Here is a 26,000-nt window from a genome sequence, read left to right as displayed (position 1 = left end):
GCCGATGCGGCAGGTAAACAAACCGGCCCGGCCCACCAGGGGCTTTCCCTGCACAAGCAGTGGAACAAGTCTGGGAACCACTGGCTTATAAGAAGCACATGAAGAAAAGGAGTACTTGTGGCACCTTAGAGACTAACAAATTTATTAGAGAATAAGCTTTCGTGAGCTACAGCTCACTTCATCGGATGCATTAGCTCACGAAAGCTTATGCTCTAATAAATTTGTTAGTCTCTAAGGTGCCACAAGTACTCCTTTTCTTTTTGCGAATACAGACTAACACGGCTGCTACTTTGAAAGAAGCACATGGAATCTTTTAAAAAGGGTACAAGGCAATATGCTGCCTTTATTGAGAGTACAATTTAAGCATTGAAATCAGCATGTGTTTTCATTCACACACACATACACCCCGAAAGGTTCTGCAGCTGGATCTTATAGTTACCTTAGTGTTGCTCAGTCAGTTCCAGTGACCAGCTGACACTGCACACAAGGGAGGGGAGCTGGGGCTCTGTCAAATGCGTTCGAAGCTCTGGTGTTGATGCAGAATGAACCCAGAGTCCTGTTGAAGTTTGTTAGCACCTTGCCTGGCTACTACAACATTTTGGCGACATGGGTGGGATCTTCGCCTCTGAACCCACCTGTACCCTTTCTACAAAGTCCAGGTGAGCCTCCAATTGCTTTTACTGCCTGGATCCATATGTTTGAGACTTATCTGCTTGCAATCAGTGCTACAGAGATTTCTGAAGTAAGAAAGCATGCTCTGCTAATCCACTGCCTTGGAGCAGAAGGGCAGCATATATTTTACACTTTTCCCCTTGCAGATGATAAACATGAGACTGCACTCACTGCCTTAAAGAACTTTTTTGTACCAAAAGTGAATGTAGTAGCTAATCGCTACAGAATTTGCCAGCGTAAGCAGAAACTGGGGAGACTATAATGCAGTATATTGCTTCCCTGAGGAGTCTGATTGTAATTTGTGATTTTGGGAATATGGTAGATGAGATGATTAGAGACCAGCTCATTGAGAAAACAACCATGCTTCATGTAAGAGAATGTTTATTTCTAGAACCACAACTTACACTAGAAAAAGCAATAACCATTGCTACCCAGATTGAGTCAGCAACAGTTGAAACCAAAATAATGAATATGGATAGAGGATTCAGAGTAGCAGCCGTGTTAGTCTGTATTCGCAAAAAGAAAAGGAGTACTTGTGGCACCTTAGAGACTAACAAATTTATTAGAGCATAAGCTTTCGTGAGCTACAGCTCACTTCATCGGATGCATTTGGTGGAAAAAACAGAGGAGAGATTTATATACACACACACAGAGAACATGAAACAATGGGTTTATCATACACACTGTAAGGAGAGTGATCACTTAAGATAAGCCATCACCCACAGCAGGGGGGGGAAAAGGAGGAAAACCTTCCATGGTGACAAGCAGGTAGGCTAATTCCAGCAGTTAACAAGAATATCAGAGGAACAGTGGGGGGTGGGGTGGGGGGGAGAAATACCATGGGGAAATAGTTTTACTTTGTGTAATGACTCATCCATTCCCAGTCTCTATTCAAGCCTAAGTTAATTGTATCCAGTTTGCAAATTAATTCCAATTCAGCAGTCTCTCGTTGGAGTCTGTTTTTGAAGCTTTTTTGTTGAAGTATAGCCACTCTAAGATCTGTGATCGAGTGACCAGAGAGATTGAAGTGTTCTCCAACTGGTTTTTGAATGTTATAATTCTTGACGTCTGATTTGTGTCCATTCATTCTTTTACGTAGAGACTGTCCAGTTTGGCCAATGTACATGGCAGAGGGGCATTGCTGGCACATGATGGCATATATCACATTGGTAGATGCGCAGGTGAACGAGCCTCTGATAGTGTGGCTGATGTGATTAGGCCCTATGATGGTATCCCCTGAATAGATATGTGGACAGAGTTGGCAACGGGCTTTGTTGCAAGGATAGGTTCCTGGGTTAGTGGTTCTGTTGTGTGGTGTGTGGTTGCTGGTGAGTATTTGCTTCAGATTGGGGGGCTGTCTGTAAGCAAGGACTGGTCTATCTCCCAAGATCTGAGAGAGCGATGGCTCGTCCTTCAGGATAGGTTGTAGATCCTTGATGATGCGTTGGAGAGGTTTTAGTTGGGGGCTGAAGGTGATGGCTAGTGGCGTTCTGTTGTTTTCTTTGTTGGGCCTGTCCTGTAGTAGGTGACTTCTGGGTACTCTTCTGGCTCTGTCAATCTGTTTCTTCACTTCAGCAGGTGGGTATTGTAGTTGTAGGAATGCATGATAGAGATCTTGTAGGTGTTTGTCTCTGTCTGAGGGGTTGGAGCAAATGCGGTTATATCGTAGCGCTTGGCTGTAGACAATGGATCGAGTGGTATGATCTGGATGAAAGCTAGAGGCATGTAGGTAGGAATAGCGGTCAGTAGGTTTCCGATATAGGGTGGTGTTTATGTGACCATCGCTTATTAGCACCGTAGTGTCCAGGAAGTGGATCTCTTGTGTGGACTGGTCCAGGCTGAGGTTGATGGTGGGATGGAAATTGTTGAAATCATGGTGGAATTCCTCAAGAGCTTCTTTTCCATGGGTCCAGATGATGAAGATGTCATCAATGTAGCGCAAGTAGAGTAGGGGCATTAGGGGACGAGAGCTGAGGAAGCGTTGTTCTAAGTCAGCCATAAAAATGTTGGCATACTGTGGGGCCATGCGGGTACCCATCGCAGTGCCGCTGATTTGAAGGTATACATTGTCACCAAATGTGAAATAGTTATGGGTCAGGACAAAGTCACAAAGTTCTGCCACCAGGTTAGCCGTGACAGTATCGGGGATACTGTTCCTGACGGCTTGTAGTCCATCTTTGTGTGGAATGTCGGTGTAGAGGGCTTCTACATCCATAGTGGCTAGGATGGTGTTTTTAGGAAGATCACCAATGGACTGTAGTTTCCTCAGGAAATCGGTGGTGTCTCGAAGATAGCTGGGAGTGCTGGTAACAAAGGGCCTGAGGAGGGAGTCTACATAGCCAGACAATCCTGCTGTCAGGGTGCCAATGCCTGAGATGATGGGGCATCCAGGATTTCCAGGTTTATGGATCTTGGGTAGCAGATAGAATACCCCAGGTCGGGGCTCCAGGGGTGTGTCTGTGCGGATTTGTTCTTGTGCTTTTTCAGGGAGTTTCTTGAGCAAATGCTGTAGTTTCTTTTGGTAACTCTCAGTGGGATCAGAGGGTAATGGCTTGTAGAAAGTGGTGTTGGAGAGCTGCCTAGTAGCCTCTTGTTCATACTCCGACCTATTCATGATGACGACAGCACCTCCTTTGTCAGCCTTTTTGATTATGATGTCAGAGTTGTTTCTGAGGCTGTGGATGGCACTGTGTTCTGCATGGCTGAGGTTATGGGGTAAGCGATGCTGCTTTTCCACAATTTCAGCTCGTGCACGTCGGCGGAAGCAGTCTATGTAGAAATCCAGGCTGCTGTTTCGACCTTCAGGAGGAGTCCACCCAGAATCCTTCTTTTTGTAGTGTTGGCAGGAAGGTCTCTGTGGGTTAAGATGTTGGTCAGAGGTGTGTTGGAAATATTCCTTGAGTCTGAGACGTCGAAAATAGGATTCTAGGTCACCACAGAACTGTATCATGTTCGTGGGGGTGGAGGGGCAAAAGGAGAGGCCCCGAGATAGGACAGATTCTTCTGCTGGGCTAAGAGTATAGTTGGATAGATTAACAATATTGCTGGGTGGGTTACGGGAACCATTGTTGTGGCCCCTTGTGGCATATAGTAGTTTAGATAGCTTAGTGTCCTTTTTCTTTTGTAGAGAATCAAAGTGTGTTTTGTAAATGGCTTGTCTAGTTTTTGTAAAGTCCAGCCACGAGGAAGTTTGTGTGGAAGGTTGGTTCTTTATGAGAGTATCCAGTTTTGAGAGCTCATTCTTAATCTTTCCCTGTTTGCTGTAGAGGATGTTAATCAGGTGGTTCCGCAGTTTCCTTGAGAGTGTGTGGCACAAGCTGTCAGCATAGTCTGTGTGGTATGTAGATTGTAATGGATTTTTTACCTTCAGTCCTTTCGGTATGATGTCCATCTGTTTGCATTTGGAGAGGAAGATGATGTCTGTCTGTATCTGTGCGAGTTTTTTCATGAAGTTGACAGATTTCCACTCTATACGGCTAAATTCAGTGCCTTGCATAATGACAGGTTTCAGAGTAGCAGCCGTGTTAGTCTGTATTCGCAAAAAGAAAAGGAGTACTTGTGGCACCTTAGAGACTAACAAATTTTTTAGAGCATAAGCTTTCGTGAGCTACAGCTCACATCATCGGATGCATTTGGTGGAAAAAACAGAGGAGAGATTTATATACACACACACAGAGAACATGAAACAATGGGTTTATCATACACACTGTAAGGAGAGTGATCACTTAAGATAAGCCATCACCCACAGCAGGGGGGGGAAAAGGAGGAAAACCTTCCATGGTGACAAACAGGTAGGCTAATTCCAGCAGTTAACAAGAATATCAGAGGAACAGTGGGGGGTGGGGTGGGGGGGAGAAATACCATGGGGAAATAGTTTTACTTTGTGTAATGACTCATCCATTCCCAGTCTCTATTCAAGCCTAAGCGCTATTCCTACCTACATGCCTCTAGCTTTCATCCAGATCATACCACTTGATCCATTGTCTACAGCCAAGCGCTACGATATAACCGCATTTGCTCCAACCCCTCAGACAGAGACAAACACCTACAAGATCTCTATCATGCATTCCTACAACTACAATACCCACCTGCTGAAGTGAAGAAACAGATTGACAGAGCCAGAAGAGTACCCAGAAGTCACCTACTACAGGACAGGCCCAACAAAGAAAACAACAGAACGCCACTAGCCATCACCTTCAGCCCCCAACTAAAACCTCTCCAACGCATCATCAAGGATCTACAACCTATCCTGAAGGACGACCCATCGCTCTCTCAGATCTTGGGAGACAGACCAGTCCTTGCTTACAGACAGCCCCCCAATCTGAAGCAAATACTCACCAGCAACCACACACCACACAACAGAACCACTAACCCAGGAACCTATCCTTGCAACAAAGCCCGTTGCCAACTCTGTCCACATATCTATTCAGGGGATACCATCATAGGGCCTAATCACATCAGCCACACTATCAGAGGCTCGTTCACCTGCGCATCTACCAATGTGATATATGCCATCATGTGCCAGCAATGCCCCTCTGCCATGTACATTGGCCAAACTGGACAGTCTCTACGTAAAAGAATGAATGGACACAAATCAGACGTCAAGAATTATAACATTCAAAAACCAGTTGGAGAACACTTCAATCTCTCTGGTCACTCGATCACAGACCTAAGAGTGGCTATACTTCAACAAAAAAGCTTCAAAAACAGACTCCAACGAGAGACTGCTGAATTGGAATTAATTTGCAAACTGGATACAATTAACTTAGGCTTGAATAGAGACTGGGAATGGATGAGTCATTACACAAAGTAAAACTATTTCCCCATGGTATTTCTCCCCCCCACCCCACCCCCCACTGTTCCTCTGATATTCTTGTTAACTGCTGGAATTAGCCTACCTGCTTGTCACCATGGAAGGTTTTCCTCCTTTTCCCCCCCCTGCTGTGGGTGATGGCTTATCTTAAGTGATCACTCTCCTTACAGTGTGTATGATAAACCCATTGTTTCATGTTCTCTGTGTGTGTGTATATAAATCTCTCCTCTGTTTTTTCCACCAAATGCATCCGATGAAGTGAGCTGTAGCTCACGAAAGCTTATGCTCTAATAAATTTGTTAGTCTCTAAGGTGCCACAAGTACTCCTTTTCTTTTTATGGATAGAGGAGGAACAGTCCAGGCTGTGACTCCTTTGCAGAAAAGTTCACTATCGCTGCCGATAAACAATTACAAGAGGAAAACTAATGAAAAACCACCAAATCAGCAAATTCAAAACACAGTAAAAGCATGCTTTCGCTGTGGATCCCCACAACACCTTGCAAGCTACACAGGATGTCCAGCAAAAGTAGTTCAGTGCAATCGTTGCAAAAAGATTGGGCATTTTGCTAAGGTATGTTGCAGCAGCCAGTTCAATCAACAGGTGCATGCAGTTACAATACCAGATGTTACTGTGTTGAGCGTGGACAAAATCGCTACCGCACATATTCCAGAACAAATAAAGTGCACGGTAAACATTTCCACCATACCCTCAGGCAAATCACACTCTATTCAGCTAATGTTGGAAAGTGGCTCAGCAGTATCTATACTACCTGATTCCATCCATTTGCATTATTTTAAAGATGTGCCTCTTACTGAACCCAAGCTTCACTTGGTGTGCTATTTGAAAAACCAGATTCCAGTATGTGGCTGCCTGCCAGCAATAGTTACTTTTGGTGATTGCTGTGTAACTGCAGAGTTCTACATTGTCCACAAAAAGAAAAGGAGTACTTGTGGCACCTTAGAGACTAACAAATTTATTAGAGCATAAGCTTTCGTGAGCTACAGCTCACTTCATCGGATGCATTGTCCACAAAGGCACTCCTATCCTTAAATCTCAGGGTAGTTAATGGACGAATTGATCTTCCTCAGCAAAGCACTCTTGTGATACACACACTAGTTTCAGCTGGGACCCAACACCAGGTTGAGGAGAAACTCAGCTGTGCTTATGGGTTTCTGCATAAAGTTAAAATGTGGAATAATGTGATGCCTGTATGACAGAAATCACGGCGCTTACCATTTTCAGTCAGGGAAGCTGTTTCAGAGGAACTTAGAAAACTTGTTCAAGAGGACATTATTGAAGAGATTAACTTCTTGGAATGGGTTTCACCTATAGTAGTGACGCAGAAGAAGGGTGGAGGCATTTGCCTTTGTGTGGACTTAAGGGAGCCAAATAAAGCTATTGTGATTGACAGCCATCCTCTTCCTCACGTAGAAGAAGTATTTGCAGAACTCCGTGTAGCAAAGATGTTTTCTACTCTTGATTTGTAGAGCACATACCACCAGGTTATGTTGCATGAAGACAGCAGAGACCTCACAGCATTTATTACACATGAGGGACTATTTCGTTTTAAATGTGTTCCATACGGTCTTGCATCAGCCCCAAGTGCCTTCCAAAAAATGATGTAATTGATTTTGAAGAATCAACATGGAATTCAGTGCTATTTGGATGATATTATCGTGTTTGGAAATACTTCAGAGGAACATGACAATAACCTGCAGTCTGTACTAAACTGCATCAGCAAAGCAGGCCTCAAGCTCAATAGGTCCAAATGCAAATTTAGACAAACTGAACTCTCCTTTCTGGGGCATACAATTTCACAGGCTGGACTAAAACCTGATCCGGCTCATATCCTGGCAATTTCAAATGCTCCTCCAACAGATTTGCAAACCTTACGTTCCTTCTTGGGCCTTACCTCCTGGTATTCAAAATTCATTCCCAGTTTATGCTTCTGCCATTGAACCATTATGAGAATTACTACAGGGAAGTTCAACCTTAGTGTGGACAATGGATGCACAAGCTAGTTTCGAAATGGTGAAAGACTTGATTGTACATAGTCCAGTACTTGCACTATTCAGTCCTGCATTGCCCACAATTGTAACTACTGATGCTTCTGATTATGGACTTGGGGCTGTCCTCACACAACTTCATGAGGTCAACACAGAGAGGACTGTTGCATTTGTTTCAAGGACACTAAGGCCATGTCTACATTAACCGCCGGATCGGCGGGTAGTGATCGATCTATCTGGGATCGATTTATCGCATCTAGTGTAGATGTGATAAATCGATCCATGATCGCTCTGCCGTCAACTCCAGAACTCCACCATGGCGAGAGGCGGAAGCGGAGTCGACAGGAGAGCGGCAGCTGTCGATCCCATATCGCGAGGACGCGAAGTAAGTGATTCTAAGTCAATCTAAGATACATCGACTTCAGCTACGCTATTCTTGTAGCTGAAGTTGTGTATCTTAGATTGATCCCCCCCCCCAGTGTAGACCAGGCTTTAGTAATGCTGAGAGAAAATATTCTACAGTCGAAAAAGAAGTACTTGCTTGTGTCTGGGCTACTGAAAAATGGAGAACTTACCTGTGGGCTGCATGTTCAAATTGCACACAGACCACAGCCCTTTGACGATGTTGCTCACCACGAAAGGACTGGGAAGAGCAGGATATTGTATTGCGCGATGGTCTGCAAGACTACTCTCTTTCAATTATGAACTGGAATATAAGCCTGGAAACTAAAATGTGGTAGAATCATAGAATATCAGGGTTGGAAGGGACCCCAGAAGGTCATCTAGTCCAACCCCCTGCTCAAAGCAGGACCAAGTCCCAGTTAAATCATCCCAGCCAGGGCTTTGTCAAGCCTGACCTTAAAAACCTCTAAGGAAGGAGATTCTACCACCTCCCTAGGTAACGCATTCCAGTGTTTCACCACCCTCTTAGTGAAAAAGTTTTTCCTAATATCCAATCTAAACCTCCCCCATTGCAACTTGAGACCATTACTCCTCGTTCTGTCATCTGCTACCATTGAGAACAGTCTAGAGCCATCCTCTTTGAAACCCCCTTTCAGGTAGTTGAATTACCTGAGTAATTACCTTCTCAGGTAATTGGTAGCTGATTGCCTTTCTCGCCTGCCTTTGCCTTCACCAGATGGTCCACCGGAGGATGAGGATATAGTAGTTGCACTTATTACAAGCACTCTTACTGCAGTTACAAGAGAATAATTTCAAGCTGCTTGTTCAGCATTTCCAATTCAACAAAAACTACGGGAATTTCTGACAAAAACCTTGACCCAGTTTTAGAGTTCGGGATGAACTTTCTTTGCTTGATGGCTGTGTGCTATGAGGTACACACTGGCTACTTGTGCAAGAAGAATTACAATTAAAACTCATACACCTGAGTAGTAGAAGGGCCCTACTGTCAATCAAACCCTAACCCCATCCCTTGACCCCTTAAGCCCCATCCCTTGACCCCTTAAACCCTGCCCCCTGTCACCGGAAGTCCCGCCACATGGGGGTATTACTTCCGGGGTCAAGGCTGCCACATGACTGGAAGCAAGGTGTGTCATGTGACCCTCTAACAAGTGCTCCCACGTCCCTCTACCAATCAGGAGGGGTTTTGCCCATGTAGGACTGCCCCGAGAGGAGATTTGACCAATCAGGGCAAGTTCCAGGGTGGGGGGTCCTGGCCGGAAATGGGCTGTGTGACCTCTCTAACTACTCCTCCCCCCACTCTCTACCAATCAGGATGGATTTCGCCCCGTAGGCCCGCCCACAGAGGAGATTTGACCAATCAGGGCGAGTTCTGGGGCAGGGTGTCTTGTCCAGAAGTGGGTCGTGTGACCCCTCTAACAACTCCTCCCTCACACCCTCTACCAATCAGGATGGGTTTTGTCCTGATAGGACTGGCCCCGAGAGGAGATTTGACCAATCAGTGTGAGTTCCGGGGCGGGGTGACCCGTCCAGAAATGATTTGTGTGACCCCTCTAACAACTCCTCCCACCACCCTCTACCAATCAGGAAGGGTTTTGACCACATATGTCTGCCCCGAGAGCAGATTTGACCAAAATAGGGCAGGTTCTGGGACGGGGTGAACTGCCCAGAAGAGGGGCGTGTGACCCCTCTGCCAATCAGCGCGCAGCACCATAACGCCATAAGTCCCAGCACTGGGCAGAAGAGGCCATCTTTTACCAAAAGTCCGTGTTTTAGAAATCGTGGAAACATGGACTCCTTCATCACCCCCCTGAGAACTTCGGACTTTGTTTTAGCCTCAAGGGTCTTCGACAAACCACGGAGAAAGCGCTACGTCAGTGAGAGTTCTGAGGAGGAGGAGGGAGCGACTGAGGGGATCCCTTTGGCCCAGCCATTGATGGATATGCCAGAACCCGAACCCGAAACCCAGCTGCTTGTGAGGCACCCCGATGAGCATGATGGCCTCTTGTTGTCCATCCCCCTGGAGGAGGAAGGCGAACGCAGCTCAGGGGAGTCACTAGTGGACAAGATGAATGGAAAAGACAACACTCAGGTAAATGAATGTTTAAGAAGTGACGGTTGAGGGTTAGGGGTGTAATGGGGCTAGGAACCAGGGATTGTGTAAATCAAAAACCAAGCATTGGGGTGATTACACTGTTTCTTTTCCGAAAAAAAAATCACTCAACAGTTTGACGATGCCTTTCTAGAGGACCCGGAGACCCTGGACAGCATTGCATCAAGCAGCGAAGATGAACCGGGCCCACCTTGTTTTTGCTCAACGCCGATACAAAATGTTGAAGAGCATTCCAAGGATGACGGCTATGAGGAGTTTACAAGGAGGCTTGGCATGGAACTGATTGAGCCAGTGCCACGTCGTGAATGTAAAAAAGTCATGCGGACTATTGTACGCGTTGCTGTTTATGCTGTTCTTAATCACTATCTTAGGGAAAAGCTTTTTGAAGATTGTGAGGGCTGTGTCATAGATGTACCAGGCCAGCGGCACCATGACTGTGTGACTTGGACTTCAGTGGATATAAACTGCAAGCTCCGGGGCCTGTGTGCTGAGCTGTGTTAGGAAAGCTTATTAAACACTGTTATTGCCATAGGTTATGCTATGCAATGTCTGTGCCTAACCAAAGAACATTTAGTGCAAGGGATGACCTTGATAAATGCTGTGCAATTCAGTGGAGACCCTGACCGTGTTTTAAAGAAAATGACCAAACCGGAAGATGCCTGCTTAGAGCGTTATATTGACCGTCTGGTCCGCACAAAAAGTTACAGAACGCTGCTTAAGAAAAAGGCTATTTGTAAGAAATCTAAAAGGACTAAGTTAGAAAATGGTGAGGGGCCAAACATGCAATATAAAACTTGGTAGCTGTAAATTAAAAAAAAAATCTATTGAAAAGAGCTTTGTGACTATATGTATTTCTGTTAAAAGGTCTCTGGCCCTTAAGGGAGCTTAAAGTTTTTTTTCTTTTTTTAATGGAGCATCTTGGTTTGTTTTCAAGGAGCTGTATGTCTTTTAAATAAAAAAAAATAAATTGTTTGTGAGAACCTAGCTCTTGTGTCTTTTGTGCAAGAGAGACCCATTTACAGCAAAAAAGCTGAAATGTATGTTTTGGGAGGGGGAAAAATATCCTAAAAATGTGTTTACAATAAAACAAACAGGGATGGTTCAGACATGTGGTTGAGTACAATAAAGTTGACGTATTCTGTTGAACTGAATGGGTTTAACCCCCCTCACTGAATAGCCAGGGTGACTGTGATTACTCACTCTTGTTGCCATAGGGCTAAATTTGATGGGGGTGCACCCATAGTAAGGTAAGGCTGGTTCTAATTAATATGAAATGAAATAAAACCTCAGGAGTTCTCAGATGCTATTGGACAGTTTAAATATAACCTTTGGAGTTGGCAGAACTCTATTGGACAGGAGTTTAAATATGACGCCAGGAGTTGATGGAACGCTATAGGCCAGTTTAAGTATGACCCAGGAGTTGGTTGAAGGCTATGGGGCACTTTTTCTAGAAAGCACCCCCACCCCACCAAACTTTAAGCATGAAAGAAACATGTTTTTAAAAAAAACAAACAAACAAAAAAAAACAAGCCTCAAGATTTTCATTGATATCTGCAAAGGGTCCCTCACTTGAAATGGTTATTGTAAGAAGGCCTTACAGGGGAAAAAAAATGTATTTGAACTTAAAAAAGAAAAGCAAAACAGCCCAATTATGCAGAAAACTTATTCCCCCCCCCCATCAGAAAAGGGAATGCTGGGGGGGTGATCCAATCAACCTGCTAACTATTTTGAAACAAAGAATTAGGATGGTATAAAAACCTCAGGTAGCTTGGAGACTGTTTCTTTCAACAGAAACTCTCTTGAATTGCTGATGGACTGCAAGAGGAGGTGTGCTCCCTGTTTTTAACTCTGAAAATATATATATTATATAATGCCATTCTTTGACCATGCTGTCTTAGTAAATAATGGTGCGTATCTTTATTGCAGTGTGATCTGTTTAGCATGGAGCCAGTAACTTTAAGTTGCAGTTCATCACCCGGCCAAGATAAACACCATTTTTAACTGTAGTTGTGCTTAATAACTTCAGGTATTACACAGGTTGAATAAGGATTTGGGGGCTAATACTAACAAACATTTTGGCTTATTTTTTAAACCAAAGCCTCCAAGTACACATGCCTGGGGCAGGGGACAGAATAACCAGGGGGTCTTTTTAAAAGCATGTGGGTTTATTGAAAAAGTATTTTGTTGCAAACAGTGTTTTAAACTGCTGTTGTGTGTGTTTGTGTAAAACATAGGTGGTTTTTAAAAAGTATATGTCTGCAAACTGATGGAAAGGGTGTGTTTATAAAGCTGCTGGGTTTTTGTGTGTGGGTGTGAGAGAGGGGTCTGTGCAAGACATAGTTGCAGGGTTTTAAAAGTACTTGGTTGCAAACTGTTGCTTTGTTTCCAACTAACAGGGTTTTTCTGTGCATAATGTGTTTTTTAAAATAGGGTGTTGGGGCATTTGGGGGCTAATGCTAACTAACATTTTGGCTTGTTTTTTAACCCAAAGGCCCCAAGCACACATGTCTGGGGCAGGGTGGGGGACAGAACAACCAGGGGTCTTTTTAAAAGCATGTGGGTTTATTGAAAAGTAGTCTCTAAGGTGCCACAAGTACTCCTTTTCTTTTTGTTGCAAACAGTGTTTTAAACTGCTGTTGTGTGTGTGTAAAACATAGGTGGTTTTTAAAAAGTATATATCCTCAAACTGATGGTAATGGTGTGTTTCCAGTTAACAGGGTTTTTACTGTGCAAAATGAGATGTATTTTTTAAAAAATATTTGTGGGGGTTGTTTTTAAAGTGGTAGAAATAAACTCAAAACTTGTGTTTGTTGTATAGCCTGAAATGGATTATTTTGTTATAAAGCTATGACTTTTTAAATAGAAAAAACACCCTAATTAATTTTTTTTTAAAGTTTACTAGACAGTTTCATGTGTTTTATTACAATCATGTTTGCTTTACAGTACGGTCAAAACATGAGGGAGTAAAAATGCTCAAAAGAAAAAGGAAAGCGACAACTGAAAAGAAAAATTCACCAGTATCAGTGATGGATGGATGAAGCCGGGTAAATATATTTTGCTTATTAGTCTGGTTAATTTATAAGGTTTTGTATTTTAAGTAAATACACAGGTGTAGGTGAGAAAGCTGGCAAAGTTACATTTTTGTAAAAAAAAATTTTCCCCTCCCCCAAGGCATGTGCAGCCCTTCTGACAAGGCTGTAGTGGGAGCTACTAAGACACCTCCCCAAGAACCACCAAAGAATCAGGAATCTGCTTTGAAACCTTTAACAACGCAAAACAGCACAAGAGTGCAGATGAAGCATCGGGGCAGTCCAAACCTCATATATGTCAAACCCAAGGACAAAACCAAAGACTCTGGTAAAAAACATCCATGCAAATGCAACTTCAGTTCCTCAGCAGCCACCACTACACCAAGCTCTGAGAAAACTGTGAGCGAAAACACACACATTCACAAACCCAGAGCAGGCGCTCTAGGGGTTGTGAATAAAAAACCAAGGATTGAAAACTCCTGCGATGCCAAGGTATTGCAACCATTCAACCACAACTCCAGTTCCTCAGCAGCCACAGCCGCACCAACCCCTGAGAAAACTGTGAGCGAAAACGCCCACATTCACAAACCCAGAGCACGCGCTCTAGGGGCTCTGAATGTGCGCAAAAACACACACATTCACAAACCCAGAGCAGGCGCTCTAGGGGTTGTGAATAAAAAACCAAGGACTGACAAGCCATTCTCCCAAAATCATAAGCTTGTCACAGATCCCCCATATTCTAGTATTTGGGAAGAGTTTGATGTTCCATTCAGAAAACTGATGGACGCTATATCCTTGGGGGGGTCTAAAACAACAGTATTCTAAAAAGATTTGGAAAAAATATGATGCTTTGTTCAGAAAACTGATGGATGGGGGGCCTAAAAGAAAGGAGGGCTGGAAAGGGTGGCTTTGATCAGGTGTGACTAGGTGTGGAAAGGGGCATCCTCAAGGGTGCACATCAGCTCATGTGTAAACAAAAGGGGGGTCAGCACTTGGGGGATAAACAGATGGCTGCCAAAAAGTTCCAGGCCAGGGTCACTCTAAAAATTTTAAAAAGGGCTAAAGAGGTAATGAGGAAAAAAAACCAAAAAGAGGTGTCCCCTACCGGAGGCTCTCAAACTGGCATGTCTGAAAATGGGGAGGAGAAATCAGACTCTGGTTTAGAAAATTCCCCAGAGGGCTCTCTAGACGGGGTCCCATCTACTCCCAATGACCCTCATGGAGGCGCCTCAGAGTCTGACTCTCAATTAGTATCTGATGAAGAAGATGCCACTGATGGTTCCATAGGGGAACCCCCAAGTAACCCTGAAAATGCAGAGGTGTATATGGAGAGAGTGAGAAGTTGGCAACATGAATTACTTAGATTTGGGGGCTCGGTGTATTATGAGGAGTTTCGTTTTGTCAATCTTGAGCAAATAAATTCAGCTCAACAGGTTGTTGAAGCCATACACAGAAGGATACAGCTAGTTCTTGATGACATTAATAGTAGGGTAGGCCCTGATGATTGTGTACAGTTACGTTTAGAGAGCTGTAATTTAACTAACCCTTTGTTTTCAGTCAGAAGAACTAGGGATGAGCTGTCCACTGAGGATTTCTTAAACCAGACCTCAAAGCTGCTACAGAGCAATACAGAATTGCATGTCGATGGGACATTGCGCCTCATTGTGACAGTTGTAAAAAATAGGGGTGGGGGCGCTCATAGAGTTTTAAATTCTATCCTTAGTAGTCAAATTATTCATAAAAAGAGACAATGTTTAGTAGACCTGATTTACATCGGTACCAATCTATGTTTTGCAGGTGGGCTCTTGGCCATCATGTCTGGTCATAAACCTACGGATGCGGAATTGTTAGCGGAGGCGAGAAAGTTACACGAGAAACTGGGGTGGTCAGATCATAAAAAGGTTATGCTCAGTGATGTAGCAAAGTTTGAACAGCATTTAGGAGTTAACATACAGGTGGTGCTGTATGCGGTGAAAGGTGGCTGGGGTTTTTTTAAAACGGAGGGCCCAGTACCCGATGAGCATTACTATGGGGTTCTGGATGTGTGAAAAAGTTGTTTGGAGCAAAACATTATTGTGAGTTTTGCCACACGATGTACAGTCACGACCACTCTTGCAGGTATCGTTGCCGCCTCTGCTTGAGCGCAACATGCTCAGACAGTGTGGGTGTGCAGCTGAGGTGTCCCAGCTGTAGACTGTATTGTCGGTTCAAAGAGTGTTTAGACAGACATGTCAACTGTGCATCAAAAAACCAAGTTGAATGCCTGTTTAAAACTTTGTATGATAAGTGTCAGTTGTACGTGGACAAGCAGCACAGTGTAAAGGGAGGCGGTGTAAGCAGTGTCAGGGCTTGATTGTTGGAGATATAGACAGTCACCTCTGTTTTATGGATAGCCTTAGAAAGCCCGAATCCTCAGAAAAGTATATTTTTTATGATTTTGAATGCACGCAGGAGACTGGGTTGCACACTCCCAATTACATTTTTGCTATGTCCCTAAAGCCAGAAAAATCCTGGGAATTTAAGGGCGACGAGTGTCTTTCTATGTTTGTTAAGACCTTTATTGGCAAAGACTTCTGGGACTACACATTCCTAGTGCACTATTCCAAAGGTTATGATGCATACTTCAGCTTTAGACAGTTACTGAAGGAAAAGATGTGCATAGAACAGATCACTCAGGTTAGTAAATTAATGTGTGTGGAAGGCCCTGGGCATTTGTTTTATAGACTCTTTAAACTTCTTGCCCATGAAGCTTAGCAAGCTCCCGCAGGTGATGGGGTTTGAAAGTTGCAAAGGGTATTTTCCACATTTTTTAACACTTTAGAAAATCAAATTATGTGGGGCCTATGCCTGGTGTGGAGCACTATGGTGTAGAAAACATGATGCCCAGGGAAAAAGCAGAATTTCTCGACTGGTATCAAGACCACAGCTCTGAGACTTTTGACCTACAGAAAGAGCTTGCATATTACTGTCAGCAGGATGTAAAAATTTTGAGACAGGCTTGTATCCTATACAGAAAAGAAATTATGAAAATGACAGAGAAGGGTGATATAGTAGAGAGAGAACCTGGTAAATTCACCGAGATAAAGCTGTGTATAGATCCATTCCGGTACATAACGCTGGCATCTGTCTGCATGGCTATGTACAGGTTTATGTTTTTGGAGCCTAACATGGTAGCTCTTCTCCCTCCAGACAACTATCACAGACGAAAAAGAGATATTCAACCCCATCTATTCAGTGGCTGTTGTATACCTCTCAAAAAGAAAATATACAAATATGGCATGCTTTACAGGGTGGGGAACTACAGGTAGGCCCCTACTTTTTAGACAGTTATGCCAATGTTGATGGGATACACACAGACTTTGAGTTTAATGGTTGCTTTTTTCACGGTTGTGTCACCTGTCATTGTGAAAAAGCACAAAACCCTATGATGGGTACAACTTTTGGGTTTCTTTATTACAAGACACAGCTCAAGACTGACTATCTAAAATGACTTGGGTTTGTAATGAGGACTCTTTGGGAGCGTGAGTAGGAGGTGATGAAAGAAACAGACAGGGCGCTTGCAAGCTTTTTAAGCCGAGCCCAGTTACCCCAGCCTCTCATGCCTGAGAAAGCGTGAGTTTACACCAACACAAGATCAGGCTAAACCCCACTAAATGCCAAATTGCTAAACTGTTTTTAAATTCTCTGTGGGGTAAATTCGGCCAAAGAACCAACCTACCCAATACCAGCATCATGAGAGACACTGACGAACTCTTTCAGTACCTAGAAAAGGAGTACTTGTGGCACCTTAGAGACTAACAAATTTATTAGAGCATAAGCTTTCGTGAGCTACAGCTCACTTCATCTGATGCATTTGGTGGAAAAAACAGAGGAGAGATTTATATACACACACACAGAGAACATGAAACAATGGGTTTATCATACACACTGTAAGGAGAGTGATCACTTAAGATAAGCCATCACCAGCAGCAGGGGGGGAAAGGAGGAAAACCTTTCATGGTGACAAGCAAGGTAGGCTAATTCCAGCAGTTAACAAGAATATCAGAGGAACAGTGGGGGGTGGGGTGAGAGGGAGAAATACCATGGGGAAATAGTTTTACTTTGTGTAATGACTCATCCATTCCCAGTCTCTATTCAAGCCTAAGTTAATTGTATCCAGTTTGCAAATTAATTCCAATTCAGCAGTCTCTCGTTGGAGTCTGTTTTTGAAGCTTTTTTGTTGAAGTATAGCCACTCTTAGGTCTGTGATCGAGTGACCAGAGAGATTGAAGTGTTCTCCAACTGGTTTTTGAATGTTATAATTCTTGACGTCTGATTTGTGTCCATTCATTCTTTTGCGTAGAGACTGTCCAGTTTGGCCAATGTACATGGCAGAGGGGCATTGCTGGCACATGATGGCATATATCACATTGGTAGATGCGCAGGTGAACGAGCCTCTGATGGTGTGGCTGATGTGATTAGGCCCTATGATGGTATCCCCTGAATAGATATGTGGACAGAGTTGGCAACGGGCTTTGTTGCAAGGATAGGTTCCTGGGTTAGTGGTTCTGTTGTGTGGTGTGTGGTTGCTGGTGAGTATTTGCTTCAGATTGGGGGGCTGTCTGTAAGCAAGGACTGGTCTGTCTCCCAAGATCTGTGAGAGTGATGGGTCGTCCTTCAGGATAGGTTGTAGATCCTTGATGATGCGTTGGAGAGGTTTTAGTTGGGGGCTGAAGGTGATGGCTAGTGGCGTTCTGTTGTTTTCTTTGTTGGGCCTGTCCTGTAGTAGGTGACTTCTGGGTACTCTTCTGGCTCTGTCAATCTGTTTCTTCACTTCAGCAGGTGGGTATTGTAGTTGTAGGAATGCATGATAGAGATCTTGTAGGTGTTTGTCTCTGTCTGAGGGGTTGGAGCAAATGCGGTTATATCGTAGCGCTTGGCTGTAGACAATGGATCGAGTGGTATGATCTGGATGAAAGCTAGAGGCATGTAGGTAGGAATAGCGGTCAGTAGGTTTCTGATATAGGGTGGTGGTTATGTGACCATCGCTTATTAGCACCGTAGTGTCCAGGAAGTGGATCTCTTGTGTGGACTGGTCCAGGCTGAGGTTGATGGTGGGATGGAAATTGTTGAAATCATGGTGGAATTCCTCAAGAGCTTCTTTTCCATGGGTCCAGATGATGAAGATGTCATCAATGTAGCGCAAGTAGAGAAGGGGCATTAGGGGACGAGAGCTGAGGAAGCGTTGTTCTAAGTCAGCCATAAAAATGTTGGCATACTGTGGGGCCATGCGGGTACCCATCGCAGTGCCGCTGATTTGAAGGTATACATTGTCACCAAATGTGAAATAGTTATGGGTCAGGACAAAGTCACAAAGTTCTGCCACCAGGTTAGCCGTGACAGTATCGGGGATACTGTTCCTGACGGCTTGTAGTCCATCTTTGTGTGGAATGTTGGTGTAGAGGGCTTCTACATCCATAGTGGCTAGGATGGTGTTTTTAGGAAGATCACCAATGGACTGTAGTTTCCTCAGGAAGTCAGTGGTGTCTCGAAGATAGCTGGGAGTGCTGGTAACGAAGGGCCTGAGGAGGGAGTCTACATAGCCAGACAATCCTGCTGTCAGGGTGCCAATGCCTGAGATGATGGGGCGTCCAGGATTTCCAGGTTTATGGATCTTGGGTAGCAGATAGAATACCCCAGGTCAGGGCTCCAGGGGTGTGTCTGTGCGGATTTGTTCTTGTGCATTTTCAGGGAGTTTCTTGAGCAAATGCTGTAGTTTCTTTTGGTAACTCTCAGTGGGATCAGAGGGTAATGGCTTGAAGAAAGTGGTGTTGGAGAGCTGCCTAGTAGCCTCTTGTTCATACTCCGACTTATTCATGATGACGACAGCACCTCCTTTGTCAGCCTTTTTGATTATGATGTCAGAGTTGTTTCTGAGGCTGTGGATGGCACTGTGTTCTGCATGGCTGAGGTTATGGGGTAAGCGATGCTGCTTTTCCACAATTTCAGCTCGTGCACGTCGGCGGAAGCAGTCTATGTAGAAATCCAGGCTGCTGTTTCGACCTTCAGGAGGAGTCCACCCAGAATCCTTCTTTTTGTAGTGTTGGCAGGAAGGCCTCTGTGGGTTAATATGTTGGTCAGAGGTGTGTTGGAAATATTCCTTGAGTCTGAGACGTCGAAAATAGGATTCTAGGTCACCACAGAACTGTATCATGTTCGTGGGGGTGGAGGGGCAAAAGGAGAGGCCCCGAGATAGGACAGATTCTTCTGCTGGGCTAAGAGTATAGTTGGATAGATTAACAATATTGCTGGGTGGGTTACGGGAACCATTGTTGTGGCCCCTTGTGGCATATAGTAGTTTAGATAGCTTAGTGTCCTTTTTCTTTTGTAGAGAAGCAAAGTGTGTTTTGTAAATGGCTTGTCTAGTTTTTGTAAAGTCCAGCCACGAGGAAGTTTGTGTGGAAGGTTGGTTCTTTATGAGAGTATCCAGTTTTGAGAGCTCATTCTTAATCTTTCCCTGTTTGCTGTAGAGGATGTTGATCAGGTGGTTCTGCAGTTTCTTTGAGAGTGTGTGGCACAAGCTGTCAGCATAGTCTGTATGGTTTGTAGATTGTTTCAGTACCTGTTTTCCCCCAACTACGAGGTTTCATCCTGAGTTTATCGATGATGAAACAGCATGCATATCTTGGAAGCACGCAAAAGACCGTTATTCTGTCTCTGGCAATACCAATGTTTTCATAGCCTGTTTCACCACCGCTTATGGCCGCTTAGAACTATACAGCCTTCTAGATGGGTTGCAAGAGTGGTGCCTGTACCACGACACTGACTCGGTGATATTTGTGAAAAGGGAGGGGGCCTAGAATCCCCCTCTGGGGGATTATTTAGGGGACCTCATGAGCGAGATCCCACCAGATCAACACATCACCGAGTTTGTGTTGGCAGGCCCAAAAACATACAGGTATAAGCTGTCAGGAGGAAAGGCCTGTATGAAGGTCAAAGGTATTACCCTGAACGTAGCAAACTGTGAAAAGATCAACTTTGACCGTTTGAAAGATCTAGTCCTGGACTATTGCATGGGTCTGCAAGAAAACCCCTCCAAAAAGATAGAGGTGCAGCAGCCCTCTATTGTAAGAAACAAAAATCAGTGGCAAAAAGAGACAAAAACCATTAAAAAAACACAGAAAGTCATTTACAACAAGAGGGTCCTAGGAGAAGGGTTTAAAACCCTGCCCTACGGCTTTTGAAAAATGGATACGAGGTGGAAACACCCCTTTTCTGCAATTCTCGCGGGGCTTAGCAACTGCGGGAAAAGTTACTTTATAAAAAATATATTGGATAATGCCAAACAAACATTGTCTGTCACGCCTGAGACTATTGTGTGGTGTTACAGTTGTTGGCAATCTCTGTATAAAGAACTGCTCTGTAAATATCCCTTTATCAATTTTGTGGAGGGGCTGCCTGATGCTTTTGACGATGATAGTTTGTTTCCTACCAATAAAGTAAAAATGATTATCGTAGATGATCTGATGAACTCTGCTTGTGAAAGCGATGAAATTAAGAAAGCCTTTACCAAGTACTTGTGGCACCTTAGAGACTAACAAATTTATTAGAGCATAACCTTTTCTTTTTGCGAATACAGACTAACACGGCTGCTACTCTGAAACCTTTACCAAGTACGTGCATCACAGGAACCTGAACATTATGTATGTAATTCAGAACGTATTTTGCCAGGGAAAAAGAGTCGCACTATTAACCTAAACACAAAGTACATGGTTCTGTTCAAAAACCCCAGGGATAGATTACAAATTGCTACACTCGCTCGGCAAATGTACCCCAGCAAAGCTCAATTCTTTCTAGAAGCTTTTGAGGATGCTACCAAAAGGCCTTATGGCTACCTGGTGGTGGATTTAAATGCTTCCACACCAGAAGCTTATAGACTAAGAACTTGTCTTTTCCCTCCAGACTGGCCAGCAGTTTATACTTTAAAAAGAACAACAGCCGGGTATAAAAAGAGATGAATTATTGGCAGGCCCTCTTTTTAACAGCCCAGGCTGCTGACTGAAAACATGTCTAGCTGTGTGAAGAGAGACCTGGGCCTTTTAAAATTACTTAGCAAATTGTCCCCGCAGCGAAGGAGGGCTATACTCTGCCTCTGACGATCTAGTAGCGGCCATCTCAGAAATAGCACTCATACCTTAAAAGGAAACATACCTTTAACACAGAATCAAGTGCGTGTGCTGAAAAAGAAACGCACGCTTATAAAAACTTTGTGTAATAAAAGGGTTTCACTTAAAAGAAAGAAGCATCTGGTGAAGCAGTCTGGGGGGTTTATCGGACCATTGTTAAGTTTTGCTATCCCTCTGATAACAGGGCTTTTAACTAATCGATAATGGAGTATGCAGAAAAAATGTACCTGGTGCCCAGCCGCCATCTGGAGCAATTAAGGGCTCCCCCTCCAGCAGAGGAAAATATCAGAATGACTGGAACTCGCTTACTGGATGCTGAAATGAAGTCTGTTCTTCAAAGGACTGACTTAGCTGAATATGGAAAGGCTAAACTTTACAGCACCGTTCTTCAAAGGTACCTAACGAACGTGAAGCAGAGTGATGTGGATAAAGGAAAAATAAGTCTGTTTCTTCCAGAACAGGAACAGTGTGTGACTGCCAAACCCTCAGAAACACCAAAGACCTCGGACTCTGTTGCTCAGGAGGTGTTGGATAACGTGAATAAGCGTTATAAGAAAAATGCATTACTATTGTTAAATAAGCTGGGCCAGGATAAAAATATCTCTTCGTGGAACGATAAAGGGTCTTTTGTGTACAAAGGCTTTGTGATTAATGGTTCTAACATGCTCGACTTAGTCAGGGCCATCACCCAGATGCGCTCTGTTCCTAGCAGATGTGTACCTAAAGGATGGAATATGTTTATGAATGCCATGCGGAACTGAACATACCATCTTCCGTCATGGGCAACGCAGCCAACAGAGATCTTTTGGAACGCCTCAAGGCCTCGACTGCCGACACCGGGGTGGATCAAGAAACCGTGACCCCTTTTTTGCCGTTTAAAAAATGAAAATTGGCTAAAAGAGCCGAATGGCTCAGTGTGTGATCTTTTTCACATTGTAATTGTTTTTTTAAAACTGGTAATGTTTTGCTTTAAATAAAACATTTCTGAATTGGTCATTGTGTTTAGTTTGTTTTTTTAAAAACCCCACCAAACTTCAATTGTCTTTAAACCCCTCACCTGGGGTGCTTTATTGGGTAACATGGCTATGAAAATTGTTGCAAGATACACATGTCTGGGCTTGTTGAAACACGTTTTGAGCATGGCTAGGCATGTCCAAGAATTTAAATTTATTTTTTACAAAATTCATCACCATCCGGTAATTTTGCACTAAGTAATTAGAATACAATTTTAAAATCTGGTCAAAAGATAAACCCTTGCTACGATGGTGTAAGAAAAACACGCAGTGATAGCCGCAGGCGATGGAGCTGGGGTCTTGGAATTGTCTGTTGTGAAACACAATGTCTGTGGCATTTTTGTTTAAAAATTTCATAATGCTTTTAGGAAAAAACACACTGTTTGGGGGGTGCCAACGTTACGCTCCACCAGATACAAGGCAAGCCAGTGTTCACCTGGCTAGTTGTGTGGATGTGTGTTGACCACCAAACCTAGGGGTCTCTGAGACTGGCTCCCTGGCGGCAAGCTATTGCAGGGAAACACATCTAAGAAATTCTTTTTCGTGTAAGGGTCCGTTGATAAGACTCATGAGAGCTGCACAGTGTCCATGTTCACATTTAGTCAAACAGAACATTTCTCCTCTGATTATCTCTATGACGTTGTCAAAAACCCCATACACGATCATATTGATGGTAACGGTTAAAGCCTTCCTAAAATGTATTTCTGCTCTCAGGTTCCCATTTTAATCAGGGAATAGTGATTGGCACATTCCTGGTTGGGGGACAGGTCAAAGGCAAACAAGGGGTAACTCTGTGTAAACTCCTCACGATCGATTAACAGAGAACGATCTTTCATGTGTTTACCAGCCGTCTGTAGCAGATTCATGTATTCTCTCACGCAGCGTCCTGCCTCAAAGTTTGGTTGCAGAGGCTTGGTTGGTATTTGTTCACCATCCACATACAAAGCCACAAAATTAATATCGTAATGCTTAAAATGAAAGGGGATTTTTAGTGTAACTTCCGCTAAAGGCATCATTATCCACAAACCCTAGGATAAGCATTTTGGGTAACTGATCCTTCCTGTGAAGCTGTATTCCCCACTTTCTCCAGAACAGCACAAGAGACATGACCTACCATGTCTTTAGCTATGTTTTGAGCGGCAGTTTTTACGTGGGGTTTAATAATCTCTAGCCCCCTCCTCAAAAGCGGTACGTCTTTTCGAAAGAGGCTACAGAATATTCCACCCACGCCCGCCCCATACATCATGGGGCCCCATGATATCCAGGAAGGGCATATCCCACTTGGGCTTTGTAATAGTTCCTGTAGATGTTGGGGTCGCCGTAATTTTTTAGGATCGCCATAATAGTGTTTTGCTTTTTAGAAAACTTGCTGTCTCCGGGGACGCAGGTGTAGCTTGATGATCACCTTGCCAAAGCGAAATGAGACACTTCTGTTCTAATCTGTCTTTATTTCAATGGTAATGGTGTCAATGTGGTGTTTTACTGATAGGGACGTAATGAGGTTTATCATAGGCGATGGTAACAAACTCGTTGTTCCTTCCTTGGACGGGGACACAGCGTAACAGGGGAATAGAAAAGTCCCCCACAAACTGGTGTTCTATGATATCCATGTACAGATACAAGGAATTAAAACCCCCTGTAATGTCTGCCGAGAGGGAATTTTTGGACACTGCATTTGGGGCCCAAGCCCAAAATGTTAGCTAGCTAGCTCCCCGCTGGTAGAAAACATATAAGTAAAAGCGGTGGATTTAAGTCTAATTTTTCTACCCACAGGGTCATAGTTCATGACCATCTCAGGTGGTCTGGGGTGACAAGCCATGGTACTGTTCATATGATCCAGTAATTTGGGTATGGACGAGTAATAACCTCGTTGTAGGATGAAATTCCATGCCATATCTCCAAAGGCGATTTCAAAAGGAGTGTCTTCGTTGATAGTGCTCCCAGCTGTGCGGGTATTGTATTTCCACTAACCCCACCTCCCAGGCACCAGAGAGATCCAAGAACTTAATTGGCTGTATTGTAAAGTTCGAGCTGGTGTTTTGGGGAAAAACTGCAGAGCTGGCGTTGCTGGGCAAAGTAATGTAAAACCCGCCGTTGCTCATTTTCTCTGTCTTTGTAGGAGGAATAACTTTTGTTTGTTTTTGTTGTTTGTTTGTTGTTTGTGTCTAAATGTCACAGAGTTGAGAAGCTTTCATCCAGCTGTTAAACTTATCAGGCCACCCCAACCATTTCACCAATAGTTGCTTTTTTCTCCCTTTTCCTTTCTCCGCTAGAACTTTTTCAATCCTGTAAATCCTGTCTCGTTTGGGGTTTACTTTTTGTAATTCTTCAGGGTAAAAAGATCCAGTAACTGTCTCACCCTCGTAATCTTTTAATCTGTATACAGGTCTCTGACCCCTGGTTAAGGCTTCATCCACTATGAATATCTCATCGGTAAATGTCTGTTCGTAACCTTTTTCAAAAGCTCTTTTGGTTTTAGATAAAAGAAAAACTTGTGGCACCTTAGAGACTAACAAATTTATTTGAGCATAAGCTTTCGTGAGCTACAGCTCACTTCATCGGATGCATTCCGATGGTTTTAGATAGTCTCACGTGGTCGCTTTTTCTAAAAGGGGCAACAACCGGTTTTATTTTAAAACCATCTTCATAAACCGTTTTCCATACCTTCAGAGAATTTGAAGGGTTAACATCAGTGGGTCTGGTACATATAGTTCTGTGAAAGCTCTGGTTGTAACTCTTTATAAAGTCAGGTAACACATCGATGTAGCAAAAGGTGTTATGGGCTGTAAAATATCTCCACATCCTAGTTTTTAAAGTTCTGTTAAATTGCTCCACAACCCCTGCTTTGTCTTCATTATTAGTAACAAAATGGTGAATGCCATGCCACTTTAACAATCTGCTTAAGGGTTTGTTTAAAAATTCTTTCCTCCAATTGGTTTGTAATTTTTGAGGCACACGCCATTCGCTAAAAATAGCTTTTAAGGCCTTGGATACCTCACCACTCGTCTTGTCTCTTAGGCCTAAGGCCCAGGCATATTTGGATAGAATGTCTACCACTGTTAAGATGTAAAACCGCTGTTGTGTTTGGAGAACCGGGGCATATCCACCAAATCTGCCTGCCACTGCGCATCCACATCTGAAACAATGGTCTTGTTTCTTTTAAATCTTATTCGAGCCGGTTTGTGTAAAGTGTAAGCATCCTGGTCTGAAAGCCAAGCTGTAACCTGTCTTCTATTTAAAGTTTTACTATGGTCACTTGAAAAAGAGGGTTCACCCCGCCAAAGCTTCCAACTTCCCCGGGGGTGTAATATATTTTCTTTAACAGAGCCGTCTCTGGAGACATGACTGTTACTGGCACCATCTTTTACTAACATAAGTATGGGTGGGGGACGACATTCATGTTAACACATTTAAATAAATTTTATTAATCTCCTGGTTTAACACAACCTTTTACAACTGCCTGTAAAAATGGATGCCATGACTCCTAACATGAGGGAGTCTGTGCTGGTTCACTCTTCCATTTTGTCCTTTTCCTCTTGAGATCTGTGTCTCAGATATGAGCAAAAACAGCTGATGTATGATACATTTACTCCCACAGGGCTACCGATGTGTAAGTTCTCAAAGGCCTCTAGAAAGGCATCATCGAGCTGTCGAGAGATTTTTTCAGAAAAGAAAAAGTGTAAGCACCCCACTGCTTGGTTTTTGATTTACACAATCCCTTGTTCCTAACCCCATTACACCCCCCCCACCCCCAACCATCACTTCTTA

General features: G+C 43.6%; 1 protein-coding gene and 1 long non-coding RNA gene across 2 annotated transcripts; both read left to right on the top strand.

Annotated features, from left to right (window-relative positions):
* Positions 1-9,701: 9,701 nt before the first annotated feature.
* Positions 9,702-10,526, top strand: LOC122461021. The gene is made up of 2 exons (XM_043518740.1): positions 9,702-10,004; positions 10,140-10,526. The coding sequence occupies exons 1-2, from the start codon at positions 9,702-9,704 to the stop codon at positions 10,524-10,526; spliced, it is 690 nt and encodes a 229-aa protein (XP_043374675.1).
* Positions 10,527-11,786: 1,260 nt separating this feature from the next.
* LOC122460960 lies at positions 11,787-13,108 on the top strand. The gene is made up of 3 exons (XR_006282614.1): positions 11,787-11,852; positions 11,952-12,051; positions 12,969-13,108. It is a non-coding gene; the product is annotated as an uncharacterized LOC122460960 (long non-coding RNA).
* Positions 13,109-26,000: the final 12,892 nt, after the last annotated feature.

This window comes from Dermochelys coriacea, chromosome 7, assembly GCF_009764565.3.
Source record: "Dermochelys coriacea isolate rDerCor1 chromosome 7, rDerCor1.pri.v4, whole genome shotgun sequence".
In the NCBI taxonomy this organism is placed as follows: Eukaryota; Metazoa; Chordata; order Testudines; family Dermochelyidae; genus Dermochelys; species Dermochelys coriacea.
The sequence above is the reverse complement of the archived record's forward strand: the minus strand, read 5'-3'. Positions and strand labels throughout refer to the sequence as shown.